Consider the following 25,000-nt stretch of genomic DNA (forward strand, 5'->3'; position numbering starts at 1 on the left):
CTCCTCCTCCTCCTTCTCCTACCCCCACCATCCCCCTCCTCCTCCTCCTACCTCCTCCTACCTCCTCCTACCTCCTATCCCCTCCTACCCCCTCCTACCTCCTCCCCCCTCTTCCTCCTCCCACCCCCACCATCCCCCTCCCACCCCCACCATCCTCCTCTCCATCCCCCTCCCACCCCCACCATCCTCCTCCCACCTCCTACCCCCTCCTCCTCCTCCTACCCCCTCCTCCCACCATCCCCCTCCCACCCCCACCATCCTCCTACCTCCCCCTCCTACCCCCTCCTACCTCCTACCTACCACCCCCACCATCCTCCCACCCCCACCATCCTCCTACCCCCACCTCCCACCCCCACCATCCTCCTCCTCCTCCTCCTCCCACCCCCTCCTACCTCCTACCTCCTCCTACCTCCCACCCCCACCTCCTACCCCCCTCCCCCTCCTCCTACCCCCACCCCCACCATCCTACCTCCTCCCACCCCCACCATCCTCCTCCCCCTCCTCCTACCCCCTCCTCCTCCTCCTCCTACCCCCACCTCCTACCCCCTCCCCCTCCTCCTACCCCCCACCCCCACCATCCTCCTCCTACCCCCTCCTCCTCCCCCTCCTACCTCCTACCTACCACCCCCACCATCCTCCCACCTCCTACCCCCTCCTCCTATCCTCCCCCTCCTACCTCCTCCTACCCCCTCCTACCCCCCTCCCACCTCCCACCATCCTCCTCCTACCCCCTCCTCCTCCCACCCCCTCCCCCTCCTACCCCCTCCTCCTACCCCCTCCTCCTCCTACCTCCTCCTCCTACCCCCTCCTACCTCCTATCCCCTCCTACCCCCCCTCCTACCTCCTCCTACCCCCTCCTCCTACCTCCTCCCACCCATCCCTCCTCCTCCTACCTCCTCCCTCCCCCACCATCCTCCTCCTACCCCCCTCCTCCTACCTCCTACCTCCTACCCCCTCCTACCTCCTCCTCCTACCCCCACGCCCACCATCCTACCCCCTCCCACCCCCTCCCACCCCCACCTCCCACCCCCACCATCCTACCCCCTCCTCCTCCTCCTACCTCCTCCCACCCCCACCATCCTCCCACCCCCTCCTCCTCCTCCTCCTCCCCCCACCTCCTATCCTCCTCCCACCCCCCTCTTCCTCCTCCTCACCTTCACAATCGAAGTCCCAGCGGTGATGTTCTCGAAGATCTCCGCCTGGTACAGCTGCCTCGTGAACACCGGCATGTTATCGTTCACGTCTAAGATGTTGATCCTGATTGACGTGGTGCCTGTTCCCTGGGCGCTGCCGGAGACTTGCCGGGCTAACAGCTGGAGGGAGTGAACGTGTGGTTGTTGTTATTGTTATTGTTTTATTTGTTTATTTATTTATTTTTTTTTTATTTTTTTTTTATTTTTTATTTTTTATTTTTTTTGCTTTTATTTAGGCTATCAGCTGGAGGGAGTGAACGTGTGGTTGTTGTTATTGTTATTGTTTTATTTGTTTATCTATTTTATTTTTTTTTTTTTTTTTTTTTTTTGCTTTTATTTAGGCTATCTGCTGTAGGGAGTGAACGTGTGGTTATTGTTATTGTTATTGTTTTATTTGTTTATTTATCTATTTATGTTGGGCTATCAGCTGGAGGGAGTGAAGGTGTGGTTGTTGTTATTGTTATTGTTTTATTTGTTTATTTATCTATTCATGTTGGGCTATCAGCTGGAGGGAGTGAAGGTGTGGTTGTTGTTATTGTTATTATTTTATTTGTTTATTTAGATTTTTTTTTTTTTTTTTTTTTTTTTTTTTTTTTTTTTGCTTTTATTTAGGCTAACAGCTGGAGGGAGTGAACGTGTGGTTATTGTTATTATTTTATTTATTTGTTTATCTATTTTATTTTTATTTTTTCATTTTCTTGTTTGTTTTTTTTTTTTTGTTTTTTTTTGCTTTTATTTAGGCTATCAGCTGGAGGGAGTGAACGTGTGGTTATTGTTATTATTGTTTTATTTGTTTATTTATCTATTCATATTGGGCTATCAGCTGGAGGGAGTGAACGTGTGGTTATTGTTATTATTTTATTTATTTGTTTATTTAGATTTGATTTGATTTTTTTTTTCTTTTATTTTTTTTCTTTTTTTTTGGGGGGGGGGGATTTATTAAATTTTGATTATTAATTTTTCATTGTTAATGTTGTTTTTGAAGGTGTAGCTTTCTTAATAGTCGTTTTTTTTCTAATACTGTGGTTATATTCGGATATGGACTGGGTTTGGTTAGATGTAAATGTGTGTGTTTTCATTTTTTCTGTGTAATTTTCTAGACAATCTCTCTCTCTCTCTCTATCTCCCTCTCTCCCACCCTCTCCTTCTCCCTCTCCTTCTCCCTCTCCTCTCTCTCCTCTCTCTCCTCTCCCTCTCCTATCTCTCTCTCTCTCTCTCTCTCTCTCTCTCTCTCTCTCTCTCTCTCTCTCTCTCTCTCTCTCTCTCTCTCTCTCTCTTTCTCTCTCTTTGATATCTATCTGTCTGTCTGTCTCTCTTTCTCTCTCTTTCTCTCTCTCTCTCTATTTATCTATCTCCTTCTCTCCCACCCTCTCCCTCGCCTTCCATCTCCTCTCCCTCTCTTCTTTCTCCTCTCCCTCTCCCTTCCCTCCCAACCAACTCACCTTGAACTCAATCTTGCTCATGGTTTCGTAGTCCAACAGCTGCGGATTCTTGACTTTGATGATAAAAGCCGTAGAATCCCTTACGACATTCGGTTCAACGGCGAATATCCCTTCGTCGCCTTTTATTTCAAGGGCAAACATTCCTCGCACGCCCTGTTGAGTAGGAAAAAGATTTAGGTTGAAGTTTGTGTGTTTGTGTGTGTGTGGAGAGGAGGGAGGGGGAGGGGAGGAAGGGGGTAAGTGTGTTGTGTGCGTAGGGGGAGGGGAAGGGGGGGGGATAAGTTTATTGCGTGTGTATGCGTGTTTGTGTGTGTGTGTTGTGTGTGTGTGTGTGTGTGTGTGTGTTGTGTGTGTGTGTGTGTGTGTGTGTGTTGTGTGTGTGTGTGTGTGTGTGTGTGTGTGCATGTGTGTGTAGACTTTATCACTCCTATGTACCTATTCCCATCATTATTACATGCATACTATTTCATTTCTCCCAAGAAAATCAAATATAACCAAGCTTTACCATTCATGAATTTAAGGGAAACAGACAGACAAAACAGACAAATAACATACCTTTTTGAGGAACGGAACGGGAAAAGAGATAACCGTGTCTGGCGGACTGTTCTCTCGCACCTCACCTACGTACCTGTTTTAATTAAAAATCGTTAATTCTCGTTAATTCGTACCTGTTTTGATTAAAAATTGCACTTCGAAAAAATCGTTAATTCTCGTTAATTCGTACCTGTTTTAATTAAAAATCGTTAATTCTCGTTAATTCGTTAAATTCAATTCGAAAAAATCGTTAATTCTCGTTAATTCGTACCTGTTTTAATTAAAAATCGTTATTTCTCGTTAATTCGTACCTGTTTTAATTAAAAATCGTTTTCTCGTTAATTCGTACCTGTTTTAATTAAAAATCGTTAATTCTCGTTAATTCGTTAATTGCACTTCGAAAAAATCGTTAATTCTCGTTAATTCGTACCTGTTTTAATTAAAAATCGTTAATTCTCGTTAATTCGTACCTGTATTGATTAAAAAATCGTTAATTCTCGTTAATTCGTACCTGTTTTAATTAAAAATCGTTAATTCTCGTTAATTCGTACCTGTTTTAATTAAAAATCGTTAATTCTCGTTAATTCGTACCTGTTTTAATTAAAAATCGTTTTCTCGTTAATTCGTACCTGTTTTAATTAAAAATCGTTAATTCTCGTTAATTCGTTAAATTCAATTCGAAAAAATCGTTAATTCTCGTTAATTCGTACCTGTTTTAATTAAAAATCGTTATTTCTCGTTAATTCGTACCTGTTTTAATTAAAAATCGTTATTTCTCGTTGATTCGTACCTGTTTTAATTAAAAATCGTCAATTCTCGTTAATTCGTACCTGTTTTAATTAAAAATCGTCAATTCTCGTTAATTCGTACCTGTTTTAATTAAAAATCGTTAATTCTCGTTAATTCGTTAATTGCACTTCGAAAAAATCGTTAATTCTCGTTAATTCGTACCTGTTTTAATTAGAAATCGTTAATTCTCGTTAATTCGTACCTGTTTTAATTAAAAATTGCACTTCGAAAAAATCGTTAATTCTCGTTAATTCGTTAAATGCACTTCGAAAAAATAGTTGATTCTCGTTAATTCGTACCTGTTTTAATTAAAAATCGTTAATTCTCGTTAATTCGTTAATTGCACTTCAACAAAATCGTTAATTCGTTAAATGCACCGAAAAAATCGTTAATTCTCGTTAATTCGTTAAATGCACTTCGAAAAAATCGTTAATTCTCGTTAATTCGTTAAATTCACTTCGAATGTTCGCCATCTTGTTTTTTTTCGCTTTGTTTTATTTATTATCATGATTTTTTATGATTATTCTTCTTTCTTTCCTTTTTCTTCTGTTCGTTTCTGTTTTCTTTTTTAAATTTCAGTTGATATTGCTTTCTTTTCTTTCTTCTCTTACCTATTTCTCTTCTTTTTTATTATATTATGCTCTATTTTTTATCTGTTCTTTCTCCTAATTTCTCTCCTGTCTTGTGCTCCTTTCATTGCGTCTATTTTACTCTTTTCTCCTCTCCTTCTTTCTCTTCTCTTCCTTTACCCTCTCCTTGTCTCCGTGCACTTACATCTTTTCTCTCCCTCTTTCTTCTTCCTTCTTCCCCCTCATATCTCCTCTTTCCCTATTCCCATTTACTTACATCTCCTCTATCCCTATTCCCATTTACTTACATCTCCTCAATCCCTATCTCTATCCCTCTCTCTCGTTTACTTACATCTCTATCCCTATTCCCATTTACTTACATCTCCTCAATCTCTCTCTCTATCCCTCTCTCTTATTTACTTACATCTCTATCCCTCTCTCTATCCCTCTCTCTTATTTACTTACATCTCCTCTATCCCTATTCCCATTTACTTACAACTCCTTTCTCCCTCTCTCTTATTTACTTACATCTCCTCTATCCCTATTCCCATTTACTTACAACTCCTTTCTCCCTCTCTCTTATTTACTTACATCTCCTCTATCCTCGATCCCATATTTACTTACATCTCCTCTCTCCCTCTATCTCTCTCTCATTTATATCTCCTCTATCCCTATTCCCATTTACTTACATCTCCTCAGTCCCTCTCTCTATCCCTCTCTCTTATATACTTACATCTCCTCTATCCTTTTTCCCATTTACTTACATCTCCTCTCTCCCTCTCTCTCTTATTGACTTACATCTCCTCTATTCCTATTCCCATTTACTTATATTTCCTCTCTCGCTCTCTCTCGTTTACTTACATCTCCTTTCTCCCTCTCTCTTATTTACTTACATCTCCTTTCTCCCTATTCCCATTTACTTACACCTCCTCTATCCCTATTCCCATTTACTTACATCTCCTCAATCCCTATTTCTATCCCTCTCTCTTGTTTACTTACATCTCCTCTATCCCTATTCCCATTTACTTACATCTCCTCAATCTCTCTCTCTATCCCTCTCTCTTATTTACTTACATCTCTATCCCTCTCTCTATCCCTCTCTCTTATTTACTTACATCTCCTCTATCCTTTTTCCCATTTACTTACATCTCCTCTCTCCCTCTCTCTTGTTTACTTACATCTCATGGACGAACTTTTTTACTTACATCTCCTCTATCCCTCTATCCCTATTCCCATTTACTTACATCTCCTCTCTCCCTCTCTCTTGTTTACTTACATCCCCTCTATTCCTATTCCCATTTACTGATATCTCCTCTATCCCTATTCCCATTTACTTATATTTCCTCTCTCCCTCTCTCTTATTTACCGACATCTCCTCTATCCCTCTCTCTATCCCTCTCTCTTATTTACTTACATCTCCTTTATCCCTATTCCCATTTACTTACATCTCCTCTCTCCCTCTCTCTTGTTTACTTACATCTCCTCTCTCCCTCTCTCTTATTTACTTACATCTCCTCTGTCCCTATTCCCATTTACTTACATCTCCTCTCTCCCTCTCTCTTATTTACTTACATCTCATGGACGAACTTGTTTACTTACATCTCCTCTATCCCTATTCCCATTTACTTACATCTCCTTTCTCCCTATTCCCATTTACTTACATCTCCTCTCTCCCTCTCTCTTGTTTACTTACATCTGCTCTATCCCTCTCTCTATCCCTCTCTCTATCCCTCTCTCTATCCCTCTCTCTTATTTACTTACATCTCCTTTATCCCTATTCCCATTTACTTACATCTCGTCTCTCCCTCTCTCTTATTTACTTACATCTCCTCTATCCCTCTCTCTATCCCTCTCTCTTATTTACTTACATCTCCTCTATCCCTCTCTCTTGTTTACTTACATCCCCTCTATTCCTATTCCCATTTACTGATATCTCCTCTATCCCTATCCCCATTTACTTACATCTCCTCTCTCCCTCTCTCTTATTTACTTACATCTCCTCTATCCTTATTCCCATTTACTTACATCTCCTCTGTCCCTATTCCCATTTACTTACATCTCCTCTATCCCTCTCTCTTATTTACTTACATCTTTATCCCTCTCTCTTATTTACTTACATCTTCTCTATACCTCTATCCCTATTCCCATTTACTTATATTTCCTCCATCCTTCTTTCTTATTTACTTACATCTCATGGACGAACTTGGGGATCATCATGTCCGAATCCATGATCACGAAAGCGATCTCGACGTGGGACGTGTACATCTCCTCAGGGACGAGCGTGTCCGAATCCCTCAGTTCTTGCGCCGTCACGTTGACCAAGATTGGCTCCAGCGTCGTCATGGCTTCGATGAGACTGTTGACTGTGTCTTCGAGGGAGATGGCACCTGGTGGGGGTTGGGGGGGGTTGGGGGAGAAAGAGAGGGGAGGGGGGTGTTAGATGGTTGTTTTGTTTACGTCTCTCTCTTTCTTTCTTTCTTTCTTTCTCTTTCTGTTTATATTCTCTCTCTCTCTCTCTTTTTCTCTTTCTGTTTACATTATCTCTCTCTCTTTTTCTTTCTGTTTACATCTCTCTCTCTCTCTCTCTCTCTCTCTCTCTCTCTCTCTCTCTCTCTCTCTCTCTCTCTCTCTCTCTCTCTCTCTCTCTCTCTCTCTCTCTCTCTTTCTCTCTTTCTCTCTCTCTCTCTCTCTCTATCTATCTATCTACCTATCTATCTATCTGTCTGTCTATCTCCCTCCCTCTGTCATCCCCACCCCCACGGACACCCACACACACCCACACACTCCCACACCCACCCACACCCCACACCCACCCACACACACCCACACTCCTTCAACCGCAAAAAAAAAAAAAAAAAAAAAAAAAAACAACAACATGCACCTGTAATTCACCTGTGACTGTTACTCACCTGTGACTGTAACTCACCCGTGACAGTAACTCACCTGTGACTGTAACTCACCTGTGACAGTAACTCACCTGTGACTGTAACTCACCTGTGACAGTAACTCACCTGTGACTGTAACTCACCTGTGACTGTAACTCACCTGTGACTGTAACTCACCTGTGACTGTAACTCACCTGTGACTGTAACTCACCTGTGACTGTTACTCACCTGTGACTGTAACTCACCTGTGACTGTAACTCACCTGTGACTGTAACTCACCTGTAATTGGGTTAATTGCGAAATATTTGGCGTAGAGCGACCAGGAGGCGATGATGGAGAAGCGTATAGGCCTATTTAACATCCTGTCGCCGTCCACTGCTTTTATGACGACTAACTCATCGCCCTGATAAAAAGGGAAGAGGGAGAATGTGAATAAAGAGGAAGGAGGAGAAAGAAGGATATGGAGAATGTGAATAAAGTGGAAGTGGGAGAAAGAAGGATATGAAGAGTATGAATATAGAGGAAGTGGGAGAAAAGGGAGAGAGGGAGATGGATAAAGAGGAAGTGGGAGGAAAAAAGAATATGAAGAATTTAATAAAGTGGAAGTGGGAGAAAAAGAAGAGAGGGAGGTGAATAAAGTGGAGGTAGAAATAAAAGGAGATGAAGAAGAATATGAATAAAGAAGAGGTAGAAGAAAAAAAAGAGAGGGAGATGAATAAAGAAGAGAAAGAAGAAGAGGAATAAAGAGGAAGCAGTAGAAAAAAAGAAGAATAAAGAATAAGTAGAAGAAGAAGAACAAAGAGAAAGCAATAGAAAAAAAGAATGAATAAAGAGGAGGTGGAAGGAAAAGAAGAAAATGAATAAAAAGAGGAACTAAACGAAAAAATAATAATTTGTTTATTATCCGAATCGACTTTTCCTATGAAAGATAAACGAAAAATGAAAGAATTTGGTGACCGAGTGGGAAAAATATGCCAATGGCCAAAGTGGAATGTTTAAATGGAATGTTTACGGGGAATTTTGGCGAGACAACAAGGAATGTTCGTCTGTTGTTGTTGTTTTTGATGATGTCATTTTTCCTGATGTTGTTATTTCTGTTTTATTCTTATCATTCTTATTCCTAATTTCATCACTGTCACCACTTTATTATCATTGTTGTCATTGTCTTCCTTATCATTATCATTATTGTTATCATTACTATCATTATCATTATTATTATCAATGTTGTTATTGTGTTCGTTGGCTTTGTTATCCACTCATTCCTCTCATTTTCTCTTCTATTCTCTCCTCTCCTTCGTTCCTCTCTTCTTTTCTACCCTCTACTCTTTTATTTCCTTCCTTCTTATTTTATTTTCTTCCTTTCTTCTTTCCCTCCTCTTCCCTCCCGCTTTTCCCTTCTCCTCTACTCCTCTCTTATCCCTCTCTCTACTCTTCTACCATCTCCTTCTCTCCCTTCTTCTTTCTTTCCACTCCTTTCTCTTCACCTATCCACCTCTCCTATCCCCCTCTCTCTTCTTCTCCTTCCCCTTCTTTCCCCTTCTTCCCTTCCCTCTCCATCTCTCTCCTTACCTATCTTCCTCTTCCCTCCCCTCTCCTATTCTCTCCTCTTCTCCCCTCTCCTCGTCTTTCCTCTTTCATCCTCTCCTCTTCCCACCTTTTCTGCCCTCTCTTTTCACCACCCCTTCTACACTCTCCTCTTCGCACCTCCCTTAAGAGAGAGAGAGAGAGAGAGAGAGAGAGAGAGAGAGAGAGAGAGAGAGAGAGAGAGAGAGAGAGAAACAGAGATAGATAGAGAGAGAGAAAAAAAAACAGAGATAGATAGATAGATAGATAGAGAGAGACAAACAGAGATAGATAGAGAGAGTGAGAGAGAGAGAGAGAGAGAGAGCGAGAGAGAGAGAGAGAGAGAGAGAGAGAGAGAGAGAGAGAGCGAGAGAGAGAGAGAGAGAGACAGACAGACAGACAGACAGACCGAGACAGAGAGAAAAAAGTCAGAGAGAGAGAGAAAGAAAAGAAAAGAAAAAAAAACAGAGAGACCACAAGGAGAACTCCACACCACCAGAATTAGGCTTACAAAGAACAGCTGAGAGAACAGCCCTGAGTCACGAGGGCCAATTAAACCTATTCTTTAAGAACGAAAAATACTGACAAATGGCCCCGTATAATTACTCGTCTATTACCCACACGCTATGCCATTCATCTTCCCGAAGTGCCAAAGGCTCTAGTGAGTGCCAAAGGGGAGTGGCACTCGTCCTTTTGGCTTGGCACTCGTCGCTGGTTGGGACAGATTTATAATTTTGTGGTAGGATGGCTTTGTAATCCTGTAATCCTTCTTTTCAGATTTAAGAAGAATTGAGAAAGATGTGTGTGTGTTTGGTTGAGGATAGAATTTTGACATGATAATTGTTAATAGTTGTTTTTATTATCATTATTCCCTTTTATTATCATTATTCATTTTGTGAATCATTAACCCTTTTTGAAATTCTATTATTATTCCTTGTAAGACTTCTTTTTTCACTATCCAATGCGTCTTTTTCCACAAAGTCTACATTCTCGCTTCTTTGGACTGACCCCTTTTTCTTGTCCCTTGTCCCTCATACCCTATTACCTACCCCCCCCCCCCCCTCGCTACTCCCAAGGCCCCCAAAGTCCCAATTAAAATGTTTTTGGTGACCCTAACATGACCATACTTGCGTGTGTGGCTGCTGTTGACCTTGGGAGAGGGATAAGTCAGGATTGGTAGACTTATTTCTCTCTCTCTCTCTATGTCTCTATCTCTGTCTCTGTCTCTCTCTCTCTCTCTCTCTCTCTCTCTCTCTCTCTCTCTCTCTCTCTCTCTCTCTCTCTCTGCTCCTCCTTCTCCTCCTCCTCCTCCTTCTCCTCCTCCTCCTCCTTCTCCTCCTCCTCCTCCTCCTCCTTCTCCTCCTCCTCCTTCTTCTTCTATTTCTCTCTCTCCTATTTCATCTTTTTTTTTCTTTTTTTTTTTCTTTTCTTTCTCTCTCTCTCTAATTACACTTCTGGCCTTGACTTGTCATATCTACCACAGCAAGTAGTTTATGGCTTTATGTGACCTTGTATTGATAATGCTATTTATGGGGGCTATATGTAGTCTCCATTTCTATTTCCATGACAGAAGGAATCAGCTGTTAGCCATCCAGGTTTGGGAAATTCTGTAGAAGGTATTATTCAGTCTTTGTAAAATGTCTTTGTTGTAATTGTTGGCCTAATATGGTGATAGATTCATTTGATAATAGCTGTAATATGTAATTCCTTTGTAAAGATGATGATAACTGTTTTGTACATATGGATAGATTTATTATGGTAATTAGGAAGATGATCTTAGAAGGTAATTTGATGATGATAATTAGGAAGATGATCTTAGAAGGTAATTTGATGATGAAAATAATGATAACGCTCTTAATTTTGATACACATAATTGCATTGATATAATCATTATTGTTGTTATCTTGATATTAACAAAAATTATCACATTGATACTTAATGATCGTTTTAGTGTTATCTTCATCATCATGAAGTTTGTGATATCAAAGTACAGCATAATAACGTTAGAAAATATAAGATAAAAGAAAATATAAGTAAAGCATGTAAATAGATGAATACATACATGCTCAAATAACTACAAATAACTAAGAAAAATGAGCCTATAAGAAACTTTTAAACAAATAGTAATCCTATTAAGAAAAACTATGAAATGAGTAATAAAGTAATATTCAGTAAATTAGATAAACAAATAGAAAATGAGAAAGTACATGATCCTAAATTTAAGTGAATTACCTAATAGTAACCGAGCTGTACATTTAAACATTTACGTATATATATATATATATATATATATATATATATATATATATATATATATATATATATATATATATATATATATATATATATATATATATATATATATATATATATAATTATTCATGTTTGATTAAATGATTATCTATATACACACTCTCTATGGAGTAATATTCATATATACACATAATTATCTACACATAGTTAATAGTATATCATTATTCATATTTAGTTAATAGTATATAATTATTCATATTTAAATGATTCTCTACATACACACGTAAAGCCACCTCACCTCTCTATAGACTAATATTCATATATACACATAATTATCTACACAGTTAATAGTATATAATTATTCATATTTAGTTAATAGTATATAATTATTCATATTTAGTTAATAGTATATAATTATTCATATTTAAATGATTCTCTAAATACACACGTAAAGCCACCTCACCTCCCTATGGACTAATATTCATATCTACACATAATTATCTACATAAAGTTAATAGTATATAATCATTCAAATTTAATTAAATGATTATCTACATACACAAAGACACCTCACCTCCCTGTGGACTAATATTCATATATACACATAATTATCTACACATAGTTAATAGTATATAATCATTCATATTTAATTAAATTATTCTCTACATACACACGTAAAGCCACCTCACCTCCCTATGGTTGCTGGTGATGCGAGTGACAGGAGGCGCCCAGATGACAGGTGGCATGTCCTGCACATCTTCCACGATCACGGAGATGCTTATGCAGGCGATGTTCCGAGTGTCGTAGATCTCGTTCGTGTAAGGATTCTGTAAGGATAAAGGGTGTAGGATTAGGGATTTTGTCTTAGCTCTGTGTGTGTTTTTTTTTTTTTTTTTTTTTTTTTTGGGGGGGGGGCATATTTTGATATCTGTTTTTTTTTTATCATTGGATTTTTTATCTGTTTTTTATATCTGTTTCTGTCTATCTATCTATCTGTCTGTCTTTATCTCCCTGTCTCTCACTCTCTCACATATACATATATATATATATATATATATATATATATATATATATATATATATATATATATATATATATATATATATATATATATATATATATATATATATATATATTGTTATTTCGTACTTATCTCCTAAAATATCGAATAAACACCATAAAAAATTACAGAAAGAAGCTCCTTGGAAGAACAGATTAAGGGACGAACAGTAATGGAGACTTATCTTCAGACCATGACTAAATTACTGGGTTATCGCCTCTATTACGTGCCAGTGTGCATTATTCTCTTCGTTTCGCCAGTATAGAAAAATAGGAAAAATAAAAATGTAAAATGTATCAGCCGTAAAGAAGGTATGTCAAGGTCATTAAGGTCGTAATTTGCACTTTTATTTCTCTTCTATTCTTTTCTGTCATATTTTTTTATTATAAAACCTAGGAGAGAAAAAAATGATTATGATAATACTCGAATTTACTTTTAGTCGCTATTATTTTTTTTCTTCTTCTTCTTCTTTCTCCTTTTATTTCTCTTCTATTCTTTCTGTCATATTTTTTTGTTATAAAACCTAGGAGAAAAAAAAAATGATTATGATAATACTCGAATTTAATTTTAGTCGCTATTATTTTTCTTCTTCTTCTTCTTCTTCTTTCTCCTTTTATTTCTCTTCTATTCTTTCTGTCATATTTTTTTATTATAAAACCTAGGAGAAAAAAAAATGATCATGATAATACTCGAATTTAATTTTAGTCGCTATTTTTTTTTCTTCTTCTTCTTCTTCTTCTTCTTGTTTCTCCATTTCCTCCCTTTCACAGAAGGAATCCAAAGACGTAATGATAATAAGAGTTAATATCAACCTTTTGTGGTTTTATTATTACATCCTCCTTGTCCCGAGGGATTGCAGTGGCCAGATAAACACATCAACCACAAGGTCAAGCTTGATCACAATCTTGAGGGACTTGCGTGGCGCGAACACAATTGGCTTGCCTTCTGCTTATTGCCGAGACTGCCTGTTATCCACCATTTTTTCTCTCTCTCTCTCTCTTTCAATATGAAATAGAACTGGATGTAATTGCATTGCTCTTCACACGCGTTTGTGACATCTGATAGATTTATTCTAATTCCTAAGGTCGATTTCGAAATGAGATTTATGTCGTCGTGGAAAAATCACCCGAAAGTTTTCCAGTATCTCAGACTACATATATACATATCCATACATGCATATATATATATAAATATAATTATATATATATATATATATATATATATATATATATATATATATATATATATATATATATATATATATATATATATACATGTATATATATATATATATATATATATATATATATATATATATATATATATATGTGTGTGTGTGTGTGTGTGTGTGTGTGTGTGTGTGTGTCTGTGTGTGTGTGTTTGTATGTATATATGTATATAAATATAAATAAATATATATATATATATATATATATATATATATATATATATATATATACACACACACACACACACACACACACACACACACACATACACACACACACACACACACACACACACACACACACACACACACACACACACACACACACATACACACACACACACACATATATATATATATATATATATATATATATATATATATATATATATATATATATATATATACATATATATATACATATATATATATATATATATATATATATATATATATATATATATATATATATATATATATATATATATATATATACATTTACATATACATATATACACACACACATATTTATATGTGTGTGTGTATATATTTACATACACACAGACGCATATATATATACATATATATATATATATATATATATATATATATATATATATATATATATATATATATATGTGTGTGTGTGTGTGTGTGTGTGTGTGTGTGTCTGTGTGTGTGTGTGTGTGTGTGTGTGTGTGTGTGTGTGTGTGTGTGTGTGTATGTGTGTGTGTGAGTGTGTATGTGTGTCTGAGTGTGTATGTATGTATGTATTGTGTGTGTGCTTGAAAGTTTGTGTGCATGTGTTTTCTGTGTGTGCGTAAACATATACAAAAGATAAAAGTTCACATTCGGTATTGATTTGCAGCTGATGCAGATAATTCCTGCATTGCATTCGCCCAAGTCTGCAATCAGGACAAGCGCATTCCTGAAACTGCATACACCTCCTATTAATGCCGATGCACTCGTTGAAATATTCACTAAATCAATTTTTGCCTCGTGACATCCTCATAAGGCTGAGCTGCAGGGCTGTGTCATTGGTCCTTCTATGACAGTCATAGGCCTTTTTATGACTTTCATATGTTTTTTTTATGATCCATAGACCTTTCTATGACTGTCATAGGCCTCTCTATGACTGCCATAGGCCTTTCTATGACTGTCATATGCCTTTTTATGACCCATAGGCCTTTCTATGACTGTCATAGGCCTTTCTATGACTGTCATAGGCCTTCTATGAGTGTCATATGCCTTTTTTATGACCCATAGGCCTTTCTATGACTGTCATAGGCCTCTCTATGACAGCCATAGGCCTTTCTATGACTGTCATATGCCTTTTTATGACCCATAGGCCTTTTTATGACTGCCATGGGCCTTTCTATGACGGTTATAGGCCTTACTATGACTGTCATAGCCCTTACCATGACTGTCATAGGCCTTACTATAACTGCCATGGGCCTTTCTATGACTGTCATATGCCATTTTATGACTGTCATATTCCTTTTTATGACCCATAGGCCTTTCTATGACTGCCATGGGCCTTTCTATGACGGTCATAGGCCTTACTATGACGGTCATAGGCCTTTCTATGACTGTCATAGGCCTTACTATGACTGTCATAGGCCTTACTAATACTGTCATAGGCCTTTCTATGACTGTCATAGGCCTTTCTATGACTGTCATAGGCCTTTCTATGACTGTCATAGGCCTTTCTATGACTGTCATAGGCCTTTCTATGACTGTCATAGGCCTTTCTATGACTGTCATAGGCCTTTCTATGACTGTCATAGGCCTTTCTATGACTGTCATAGGCCTTTCTATGACTGTCATAGGCCTTTCTATGACTGTCATAGGCCTTTCTATGACTGTCATAGGCCTTTCTATGAATGTCATAGGCCTTTCTATGACTAATATAGGCCTTTTTATAACTGTCATGAGTCTCTCAATAATGAGTAAGTTCAACTAACATAGTAAAGGAATTCTTTGCAATTACACATTTATTCATCGACCTTGCTGATATTTTTCTTTTTTTCTTCTTCTTCTTCCTCTGTTTACGTTTAAAAGATACATTTCTGTTTGAGTGGTTCTTGCGAATTGATTCAGGAGCGGTATGCACTGCTCGCCCCCTCCCCCCCCCGCCCCCCACTTCCCCTTCACGTCCCCGCCTCTCCCTTTCTTCTGTTCTTCTCCCTTCATTCTTTCTCTCTTCTTCGCTTTTCCCTTCGTTCTGACCTATTCTCTTCTTTTCCTTTTCTTTTTTCCATCTCTTCCCTTTGCATTTCGTTCTTTTTTCTTAATTCATTCTACTTTCCCTTTCTTTTCTTCTTCCCCTTCCTTCCCTTCCTCTCTTTCCTTCCCTCCTTTTCCTTCCATTCCTTTCTTTACGCCTTCCTCTCCCTTCTACATTCCTAAGAAACACTCACCCCTTTTCTCCTCCCCTCTCTCTTTCTCCTCCCTCCCATCCCCCTCTCCACTCCCCAAACCACCATCCCTCCTCTCCCCTTTCCCTCACCTCTCCCTTTCTCCTCCTCTTCCCCCTCCCCCTCCCTACTCCCTTTCCCTTCCCCACACCTACTCCTCTCCCCTCCCCTCCCTTTCCCCTTCCCCATCCCCCTTATCCACTCCCCCAACCCCCATCCCCTCCCTTCCCCATCCTCCTCCCCACAACCACTCCTCTCCCCTCCCCCTCCTCACCCCTTTCCCCTCCCCACACCCACTCCTCTCCCCTCCCCTCTCCCTTTCTCCTCCCCACACCCACTCCTCTCCCCTCCCCCTCCTCACCCCTTTCCCCTCCCCTCACCCACTCCTCTCCCCTCCCCTCTCCCTTTCTCCTCCCCACACCCACTCCTCTCCCCTCCCCCTCCTCACCCCTTTCCCCTCCCCACACCCACTCCTCTCCCCTCCCCCCTCCCTACTCCCATTCCCCTCCCCCCACCCCCTCCCTACTCCCTTTCCCCTACTCTTCCCCTCCCCCCACCCCCTCCCTACTCCCTTTCCCCTCCTCTTCCCCCCCCCACACACACCCACTCCTCTCTCCTCTCCCCCCCCCCCCTTTCCCTCCTGACTCCGCCCACGTCCCCAGCACCTCGAAAGTGGGCGTGACTTCCGAGAAAGAGTTGTTATCTTCAGCTCGCCGGCGACGAGGCGTGTAAACATAGACACATACTTCGCTAACTCTCTCTTTTTGTTTTTGTTTTTGTTTTCTTTGTATGGATATACTGTTGTTGTTTTTTCTTTCTCTCTCTCTCTCTCTCTATCTATCTATCAATCTCTCTCTCTCTCTCTCTCTCTCTCTCTCTCTCTCTCTCTCTCTCTCTCTCTCTCTCTCTCTCTCTCTCTCTCTCTCTCTCTCTCTCTCTCTCTCTTTCTCTCTCTCGCTCTTTCTCTCAATCTCTTTCTCTTTCTTTCTTTCTTTCTGTGTGTGTGTGTGTGTGTGTGTGTGTGTGTGTGTGTGTGTGTGTGTGTGTTTGTGTGCGTGAGTTTCTGTGTGTGCGTTTCTGTGTGTGTGTTTGTGCGTGTATGTGTGCATACACGTGCGTTAACAAGGGTACAGAAAATCAATATGAGTCATTATTCTTTATAGTCTTTGGTATGAATACATTGCTATTATCACTATTATGATGATTTAGTCCCTGGCTCCTGCACTTATTATCATACAAATAATTAATTCACTTATAGATTTCTTAAGTAATTTTGATAAACAAGTATCGTGTTTGACAGAGAAGTTTCTATCCTAAAACTTCCTACGCTGACTAAATTTATCCTTCCATCTGTTTCTTAAGCAATTTTAATAAACAAGTAGTGTGTTTAACAGAGAAGTTTCCGTCCTAAAAACTCCTACGTTGGCTAAATTTATCCTTCTATCTGTTTCTTAAGCAATTTTAATAAACAAGTAGCGTGTTTAACAGAGAAGTTTCTATCCTAAAAACTCCTTCCCTTATAGATTTCTTAAGTAATTTTGATAAACAAGTATCGTGTTTGACAGAGAAGTTTCTATCCTAAAACTTCCTACGCTGACTAAGTTTATCCTTCCATCTGTTTCCCAACTTAATGAGCGTGACAGTAACTGAGTGTCACGTGTCATGCAACACAAAGGCATTTCCCTTTCCCCTCTTGCTACTTCCCCTCATTCTTTCCCCTTCTTTTCTTCTTCTATTTACCTTCCTTTCCGGGGGGTTTTTTCTTTTTTTCTCAGCTTCTGTTTTTTTTTTTTTTTCCTTCTTTTTCTGTCTCTCCTTTCTTTGTTCTCTTCCTTCGCTTCTTTCCTCCTCGCACTTCCTTTCTCTATTCCTATCTTTGTTTTACTTCGCTTGATTCTCTTCCCCTCTTCTCTTCCCTTCTCTCTTATTTTCCCTTCCTCTCTTAGCTCACGGTCATTCTTCTCCTCTTCTCTCTCTCTCCTCTCTCCATTCCTCTCCTCCCCCCCTTCCCCCTCACGCCACCTCTCTCCCTCTCCCCTCCCTCTCTCCTCTTTCTTCCCTCTTCCCTTTCCCCCTTTCTCCCTTCCCCTAATCCCTTCTCGACGTCCCTCACACCCCACCACACCCTCAATTCTGACCCTAAGTTACACTCTAAGGGCTAAGTGTGTGCGTGTATATGCAGGTTCCCCGACTCACTGTTCGTAGATAATATTGACCTTCTTATTGATCCTGTAGGGTAAAGTTACGGTCTTGTAAAAAAAAAAAAAAAATAGAAACTTTCTTATCGCACGTTCTCTTTCTTTCTTTCTTTCTTATTTTATTCCTTTATATCCCTCTGATGAGAATTTAGATGGATAGAAAGGGGATGATGATAACTATGATTGTTGATAAGAGAATAATTAATAACGAGCCATGAGGGAATTGGATAGTATAAACACCAGCAAAGTGAAGTATTGGCTTGTTATATACCTTCGGATCCTCTACTGTTAACAAACGCTGTGCAATTCGTTAAATAGCGTTTGCCACGACTACAGCAGGAAAAGAATGACGAAAGTATGACGTCACTTCTCAACATGTAGCAAGACAACTGCAAGTAATGACGAAAGTGTGACGTCACTTCTCAACATGTAGCAAGACAGCTGCAAGTAAGGACGAAAGTATGACGTCACTTCTCAACATGTAGCAAGACAACAAGTAATGACGAAAGTGTGACGTCACTTCTCAACATGTAGCAAGACAACTACAAGTAATGACGAAAGTATGACGTCACTTCTCGACATGTAGCAAGACAACTGCAAGTAATGACGAAAGTATGACGTCACTTCTCGACATGTAGCAAGACAACTGCAAGTAATGACGAAAGTATGACGTCACTTCTCAACATGTAGCAAGACAACTGCAAGTAATGACGAAAGTGTGACGTCACTTCTCAACATGTAGCAAGACAACTGCAAGTAATGACGAAAGTGTGACGTCACTTCTCAACATGTAGCAAGACAACTGCAAGTAATGACGAGAGTGTGACGTCACTTCTCAACATGTAGCAAGACAGCTGCAAGTAATGACGAAAGTATGACGTCACTTCTCAACATGTAGCAAGACAACTGCAAGTAATGACGAAAGTATGACGTCACTTCTCAACATGTAGCAAGACAGCTGCAAGTAATGACGAGAGTATGACGTCACTTCTCAACATGTAGCAAGACAACTGCAAGTAATGACGAAAGTGTGACGTCACTTCTCAACATGTAGCAAGACAGCTGCAAGTAAGGACGAAAGTGTGACGTCACTTCTCAACATGTAGCAAGACAACTGCAAGTAATGACGAAAGTATGACGTCACTTCTCAACATGTAGCAAGACAACTGCAAGTAATGACGAGAGTGTGACGTCACTTCTCAACATGTAGCAAGACAGCTGCAAGTAATGACGAAAGTATGACGTCACTTCTCAACATGTAGCAAGACAACTGCAAGTAATGACGAAAGTATGACGTCACTTCTCAACATGTAGCAAGACAGCTGCAAGTAATGACGAAAGTATGACGTCACTTCTCAACATGTAGCAAGACAACTGCAAGTAAGGACGAAAGTGTGACGTCACTTCTCAACATGTAGCAAGACAACTGCAAGTAATGACGAGAGTGTGACGTCACTTCTCAACATGTAGCAAGACAACTGCAAGTAATGACGAAAGTATGACGTCACTTCTCGACATGTAGCAAGACAACTGCAAGTAAGGACGAAAGTGTGACGTCACTTCTCAACATGTAGCAAGACAGCTGCAAGTAATGACGAAAGTATGACGTCACTTCTCGACATGTAGCAAGACAACTGCAAGTAAGGACGAAAGTGTGACGTCACTTCTCAACATGTAGCAAGACAACTGCAAGTAATGACGAAAGTATGACGTCACTTCTCAACATGTAGCAAGACAACTACAAGTAATGACGAAAGTGTGACGTCACTTCTCAACATATAGCAAGACAACTGCAAGTAATGACGAAAGTATGACGTCACTTCTCAACATGTAGCAAGACAACTACAAGTAAGGACGAAAGTGTGACGTCACTTCTCAACATGTAGCAAGACAGCTGCAAGTAATGACGAAAGTGTGACGTCACTTCTCAACATGTAGCAAGACAGCTGCAAGTAATGACGAAAGTATGACGTCACTTCTCAACATGTAGCAAGACAACTGCAAGTAATGACGAAAGTGTGACGTCACTTCTCAACATGTAGCAAGACAACTACAAGTAATGACGAAAGTGTGACGTCACTTCTCAACATGTAGCAAGACAGCTGCAAGTAATGACGAAAGTGTGACGTCACTTCTCAACATGTAGCAAGACAGCTGCAAGTAATGACGAAAGTGTGACGTCACTTCTCAACATGTAGCAAGATAACTGCAAGTAATGACGAAAGTGTGACGTCACTTCTCAACATGTAGCAAGACAGTGACGTCATGACGAGAAAAGTTGCCAACGATTAATAAGCCAATGATAGACGTGACTCATTCCTTTCCAAGAATGCAAGATATTTATCTATCGCAAATGCAGATAGGGAAATACATCACCTGAATAAACTATGCATTCCCGATTTTTTTTTTTTTTTTTTTGACAAGATATCACGCAAGGAGACACGTGACCAACTAGTCAAGAATAGCCTTTTAAACTGGAAACGTCAAGACATAGGCATCAGCGCGAACCACGTGATTAATATGGGGAGGGGAAAGGGGGGAGGGGGAGGGGGGAGGGAGGGGGAGGTCAAGGAAGGGGATTTGGAACAATATAAAATCATTAATAAAATACGGGAGGGGGGGGTGCACCATGAACGGTTGTGTGATGTTCGTGCTATGCTTTGTTTTGCTTGTGTATCTTGAAGACACAGCCTTTGTATGTGTGGCTATGTGTGTATGTGGGTGTGTGGGTGTGTGGGTATGTGTGTGTGTGTGTGGCTATGTGTGTGTCTGTGTGTGTGTGGCTATGTGTGTGTGCGTGTGTGTGTGTGGCTATGTGTGTGTGTGTGTGTGTGTGTAGGTGTGTGTGTGTATGTGTGTGTATAAGTACGTAAGATCATCATTATCTATCATAAATTTTATTATTCCTGTCATTCTTCTTTGTCCATTTTCGTCGTTAGCATTGCGATATAAAAAATAAATGAAAATGCCATCATATCTGATAACGAAGCAATGTCCACGAAGATGAACGCAAATAAAAACCATTAAATAACAAGTGGAAGAGGCATGATGAATATAAAAAAAATAAACGAAATCTTATTTAAAAAAAACAGACATACTAACGATAAAAAACAGACCGATAAACACAGACCAATAAACACAGACACAGACACGCACTCGCCCCGCCGTGTCTGCATGAGAAAGCACACTGAATCACGTGTGTTTAAGTCTTTCCCTTTGCCTTTTTCTCTCTCTTTCTCTTCTCTTCCCTTTCCTTCCTCCTCTTTCCTCCACCCTCCCCCCCCCGTACGGACACCCCTACCCCCCACCTTCTCAAGGTCTCCGAGGCAATAATCCGTTGAGTCTTATGACCGTAATCCTCAATAATACTTACCGCGAGAAGCGAATATCTGGTTCAGAGCAAACTTGTAGTGAAATGTGGAGTGTAATCCCCGTGGAGTTTTTGATGAATGGATGGCGCCGGTTTTTTTCGCAACAATTTTTCTTTTTATATTCAATTTTCTTTCTCTCTCTCTCTGTCTGTCTATCTATCTTTTTTCGGAACTATTTTTCTCTATATATTTCTTTCTCTCTCTCTCTCTCTCTCTCTCTGTCTATCTGTCTATCTATCTATATATCTATATCTATTTATCAACCTATCTGTCTACCTGTCTATCTATCTGTGTTTATATATATAAATTAATTAATTAATTAATAAAAAAATAAAAAAATAAAAAATAATAAATATATATCTATATATATATATATATGTATATATATATATGTATATATATATATATATATATATATACATATATATATATATATATACATATATATATATATATATATATATATATATATATATATATGTATATATATATATATATATATATATATATATATATATATATATATATATATATATATTTATATATATATATATAAATATATATATATATATATAAGTGCGTGCGTGGGGAGATGAGTGCATATCTAATACTGAAAGTCATAATGATAATGGTAAAGATAACATTAGTATTAAAGATAAAGGCAAAATAAGAATACGAATAAGAATTAAATAACAATAAAAAATAAAAAAAAAATCGGAAGAGACAGAAGAATCAGACCGAGAACGAAAAAAAAACGGAAAACAAGAATAAGAAATTAAAGATTAGAAGAAGAGGAAAAAAAAATATTCAATCAGTGTTTCGTCGATTCATGTTTGCGCGTCTCGCCCTCCCCCCCCCCTTCCTCCCACCCCCTACCCCCCCACCCCTTCAAGCCCCGCCCCCTACCCCACCCCCCTTCAAGCCCCGCCCCTTACCCCACCCCCTCTCAAGCCCCACCCCCCCCTTCAAGCCCCGCCCCTTACCCCCTAAGCCCCGCCCCCTTCCCTCGGAAAGTGGGTCGTGGTCGGTGATTGTATGGGCGGGGCTTAGGAGGTAGGGGGGGGGGAGGGGGGGGGCGTTAGAAGGTCAAGGCGACGAGGAGATAGAACGGGAGATAGGGGTGGGGGCTGATAAAAGAGGGATAGAAGTAAAGAGATGAAGAAAATAGAGGGGGTGAAGTTGATGCAAAAGAGAATAGAGAGAAGGGATGGAAATAAAGAGAAGAAGAAAATAGAAAGATGAAGTTGGTGCAAAAGAGAATAGATAGAAGGAAAAGGGGAAATAGTTGATGAAGGAAGGTGAAACGGAATAGGGAAAGAATAGGAGGAAGAGGAGACAGAAAGGAGTTGATAAAGAAGGTTTAGAAGGGAAGGAAGAATGTGGTCGGTGACGAAAGAACAGGACGAAGGGGAGATGGAAGAAAGTGATAATCAATAAATGAAATGAAAAGTAAAAGAACGGGAATTAAAAAAAAATATATATATATATAAAGAATGAAGGAGGCAAAAAAGAAAAAGAATAAAGTAGAAGAGAAAGCGAAGAGAAAAGAAGTTAAGATCAAAATGATAACATAGAAAATGAAGATAACATGAAGAGCGTGAAAAATGGAATATGTAAATAAGAAAGAAAACGGATGTAAATTAAGCAGGGGGAACTGAAATAATATGATTGTGATAGTATCTTAAAAAGTGAAAGATGGAGAGAGAAAGGAAACGAAGAGAGAAAATTTGAGACAAACAAATAAAAGTAAGTTAAATTCAGAGAAAGAAATAGACAAAAATTGATAAACAGTAAGAACATTGATAAAAAAAGGGTATTTAAAGCATTTTCTTACACATTTATAAATAATAAAGTTTTCAGCAATAAGTAAGTGTGTGTTGTTAGTAGTAGTAATAGTAATTATTATAACGATGATAATAATAATGATGATGATAGTAATAATGACTAGTAATGATCGTGATAATGATAATGATAAAAATGATGGTAACAGTAATGACAATAATGATAATAATAAAACCAATAACACTAATGATAATGATAATAAAATCAACAATAAAACTAATGATGATGATAGCAATAAGGATAATGATGATAAAAAGGACAATGATAATAATAATGTTAATTGTAATTAGATCAATACTAATAATAATTAAAATAATACCAATGATGACAATAATAACAATAACAACAACAACAACCAAAACAATGAAAGGATTTGACGTCAACATCGAACCCCCCCCCCTTCCCATGTCTCCCCGCCCTCCCCCCAACCCCCCAACCCCCCGCGAGACACGTTTCGACATGTTTACGACCCGGGTCATGGCTGGGTAGGGTCCGTCGCTACGCTGATGGGAGTCCGGTGATAATAAGGGCTGTTTTTTCCTTGTTTTTTTCATTTTTCTTTATCTACCCCCCCCCCTTTATTTTGGTGTTGTTGTTGTATTTTTGTAGATTTTTTTTTTTTGGGGGGGGAGGGGGATAAGGTGGTGTTTTTTGTTTTTGTTTATTTGTTTGTTTTTTTGTGTTTTGATTGTTTCGTATATTGTTTTATCGTTTGTATTCTATATATTTTGCTTTATACATTTTTTGTTATTAGAAGACTGTATTAAATAGATTTGAAATCATTAGGGATAAATGTTTTTTTTTTCTTTTCTTTTTTTTAGTTCATTTCATATCAAGTTATATAAATCACTTCATTTGGAAACGTATATTCTTAATTGAAAATGAGTGAGGTAACATAAATTACTCATAATTATCTTTTTCCATCACTTTTCACTTTTTTTCTCGATTACACGCTTTCGCTCATTTCTCCAATTATAATCTACGTAAATACCATTTTTCGATCACTTCACACCCACGAGGGAATAAGACAATGGATGATAATGATATGCATATAAACAATAACATAAACCCGATAACGTTTAAAAGGATAATTTGAATGTTAACCGTATTCAAAAGGATAATTTTGTGGATAAGAAACGTAAGGGTTTGATTTAAATTAGAAGTCTTTCGATTCATAAATGCAATAAATCATAGCGTTTCGAGGCTTGTGGTTTGTGATACGTTAGACGTGGATATATATATATATATATATATATATATATATATATATATATATATATATATATATATATATATATATATATATATATATATATATATATATAAATAGCTTTGGAATTGTATTTTTTTTTTTTCATTCATATGGATGTATGGTGTATTGGGAAACTCTCTATCGGTTTGTTTGTCTATCTGCCTGTCTGTCTGTCTGTCTATTTACCTGTCAGTCGGTCGGTGTCTCTCTCTCTCTCTCTCTTACTCTCTCTCTCTCTCTCTCTCTCTCTCTCTCTCTCTCTCTCTCTCTCTCTCTCTCTCTCTCTCTCTCTCTCTCTCTCTCTCTTCTTTCCCTTCCTCCTTCCCTCCCTCCTTCCTTCCCTTATTCCTTCCCTCCCTCCTTCCCTCCTTCCCTCCCTCCCTCCTTCCCTCCTTCCCTCCCTC

General features: G+C 38.8%; 1 protein-coding gene across 4 annotated transcripts in view; it reads right to left on the reverse strand.

Moving 5' to 3' along the window:
- The window catches only part of LOC113800404 (uncharacterized), a 115,627-nt gene that overhangs the window by 16,408 nt on the left and 74,219 nt on the right, over positions 1-25,000 (reverse strand). For all 4 annotated transcript variants that reach the window (XM_070124194.1, XM_070124195.1, XM_070124192.1 and 1 more), the window contains exons 4-9: positions 11,918-12,055; positions 7,692-7,815; positions 6,716-6,914; positions 3,191-3,263; positions 2,636-2,788; positions 1,155-1,313 (exon numbers count right to left, since the gene is read on the reverse strand). In XM_070124194.1, the coding sequence (XP_069980295.1) occupies positions 1,155-1,313; positions 2,636-2,788; positions 3,191-3,263; positions 6,716-6,914; positions 7,692-7,815; positions 11,918-12,055 (846 nt within the window). The remainder of the gene's footprint in view (positions 1-1,154; positions 1,314-2,635; positions 2,789-3,190; positions 3,264-6,715; positions 6,915-7,691; positions 7,816-11,917; positions 12,056-25,000) is intronic.

Source organism: Penaeus vannamei, chromosome 8 (genome assembly GCF_042767895.1).
Source record: "Penaeus vannamei isolate JL-2024 chromosome 8, ASM4276789v1, whole genome shotgun sequence".
In the NCBI taxonomy this organism is placed as follows: domain Eukaryota; kingdom Metazoa; phylum Arthropoda; class Malacostraca; order Decapoda; family Penaeidae; genus Penaeus; species Penaeus vannamei.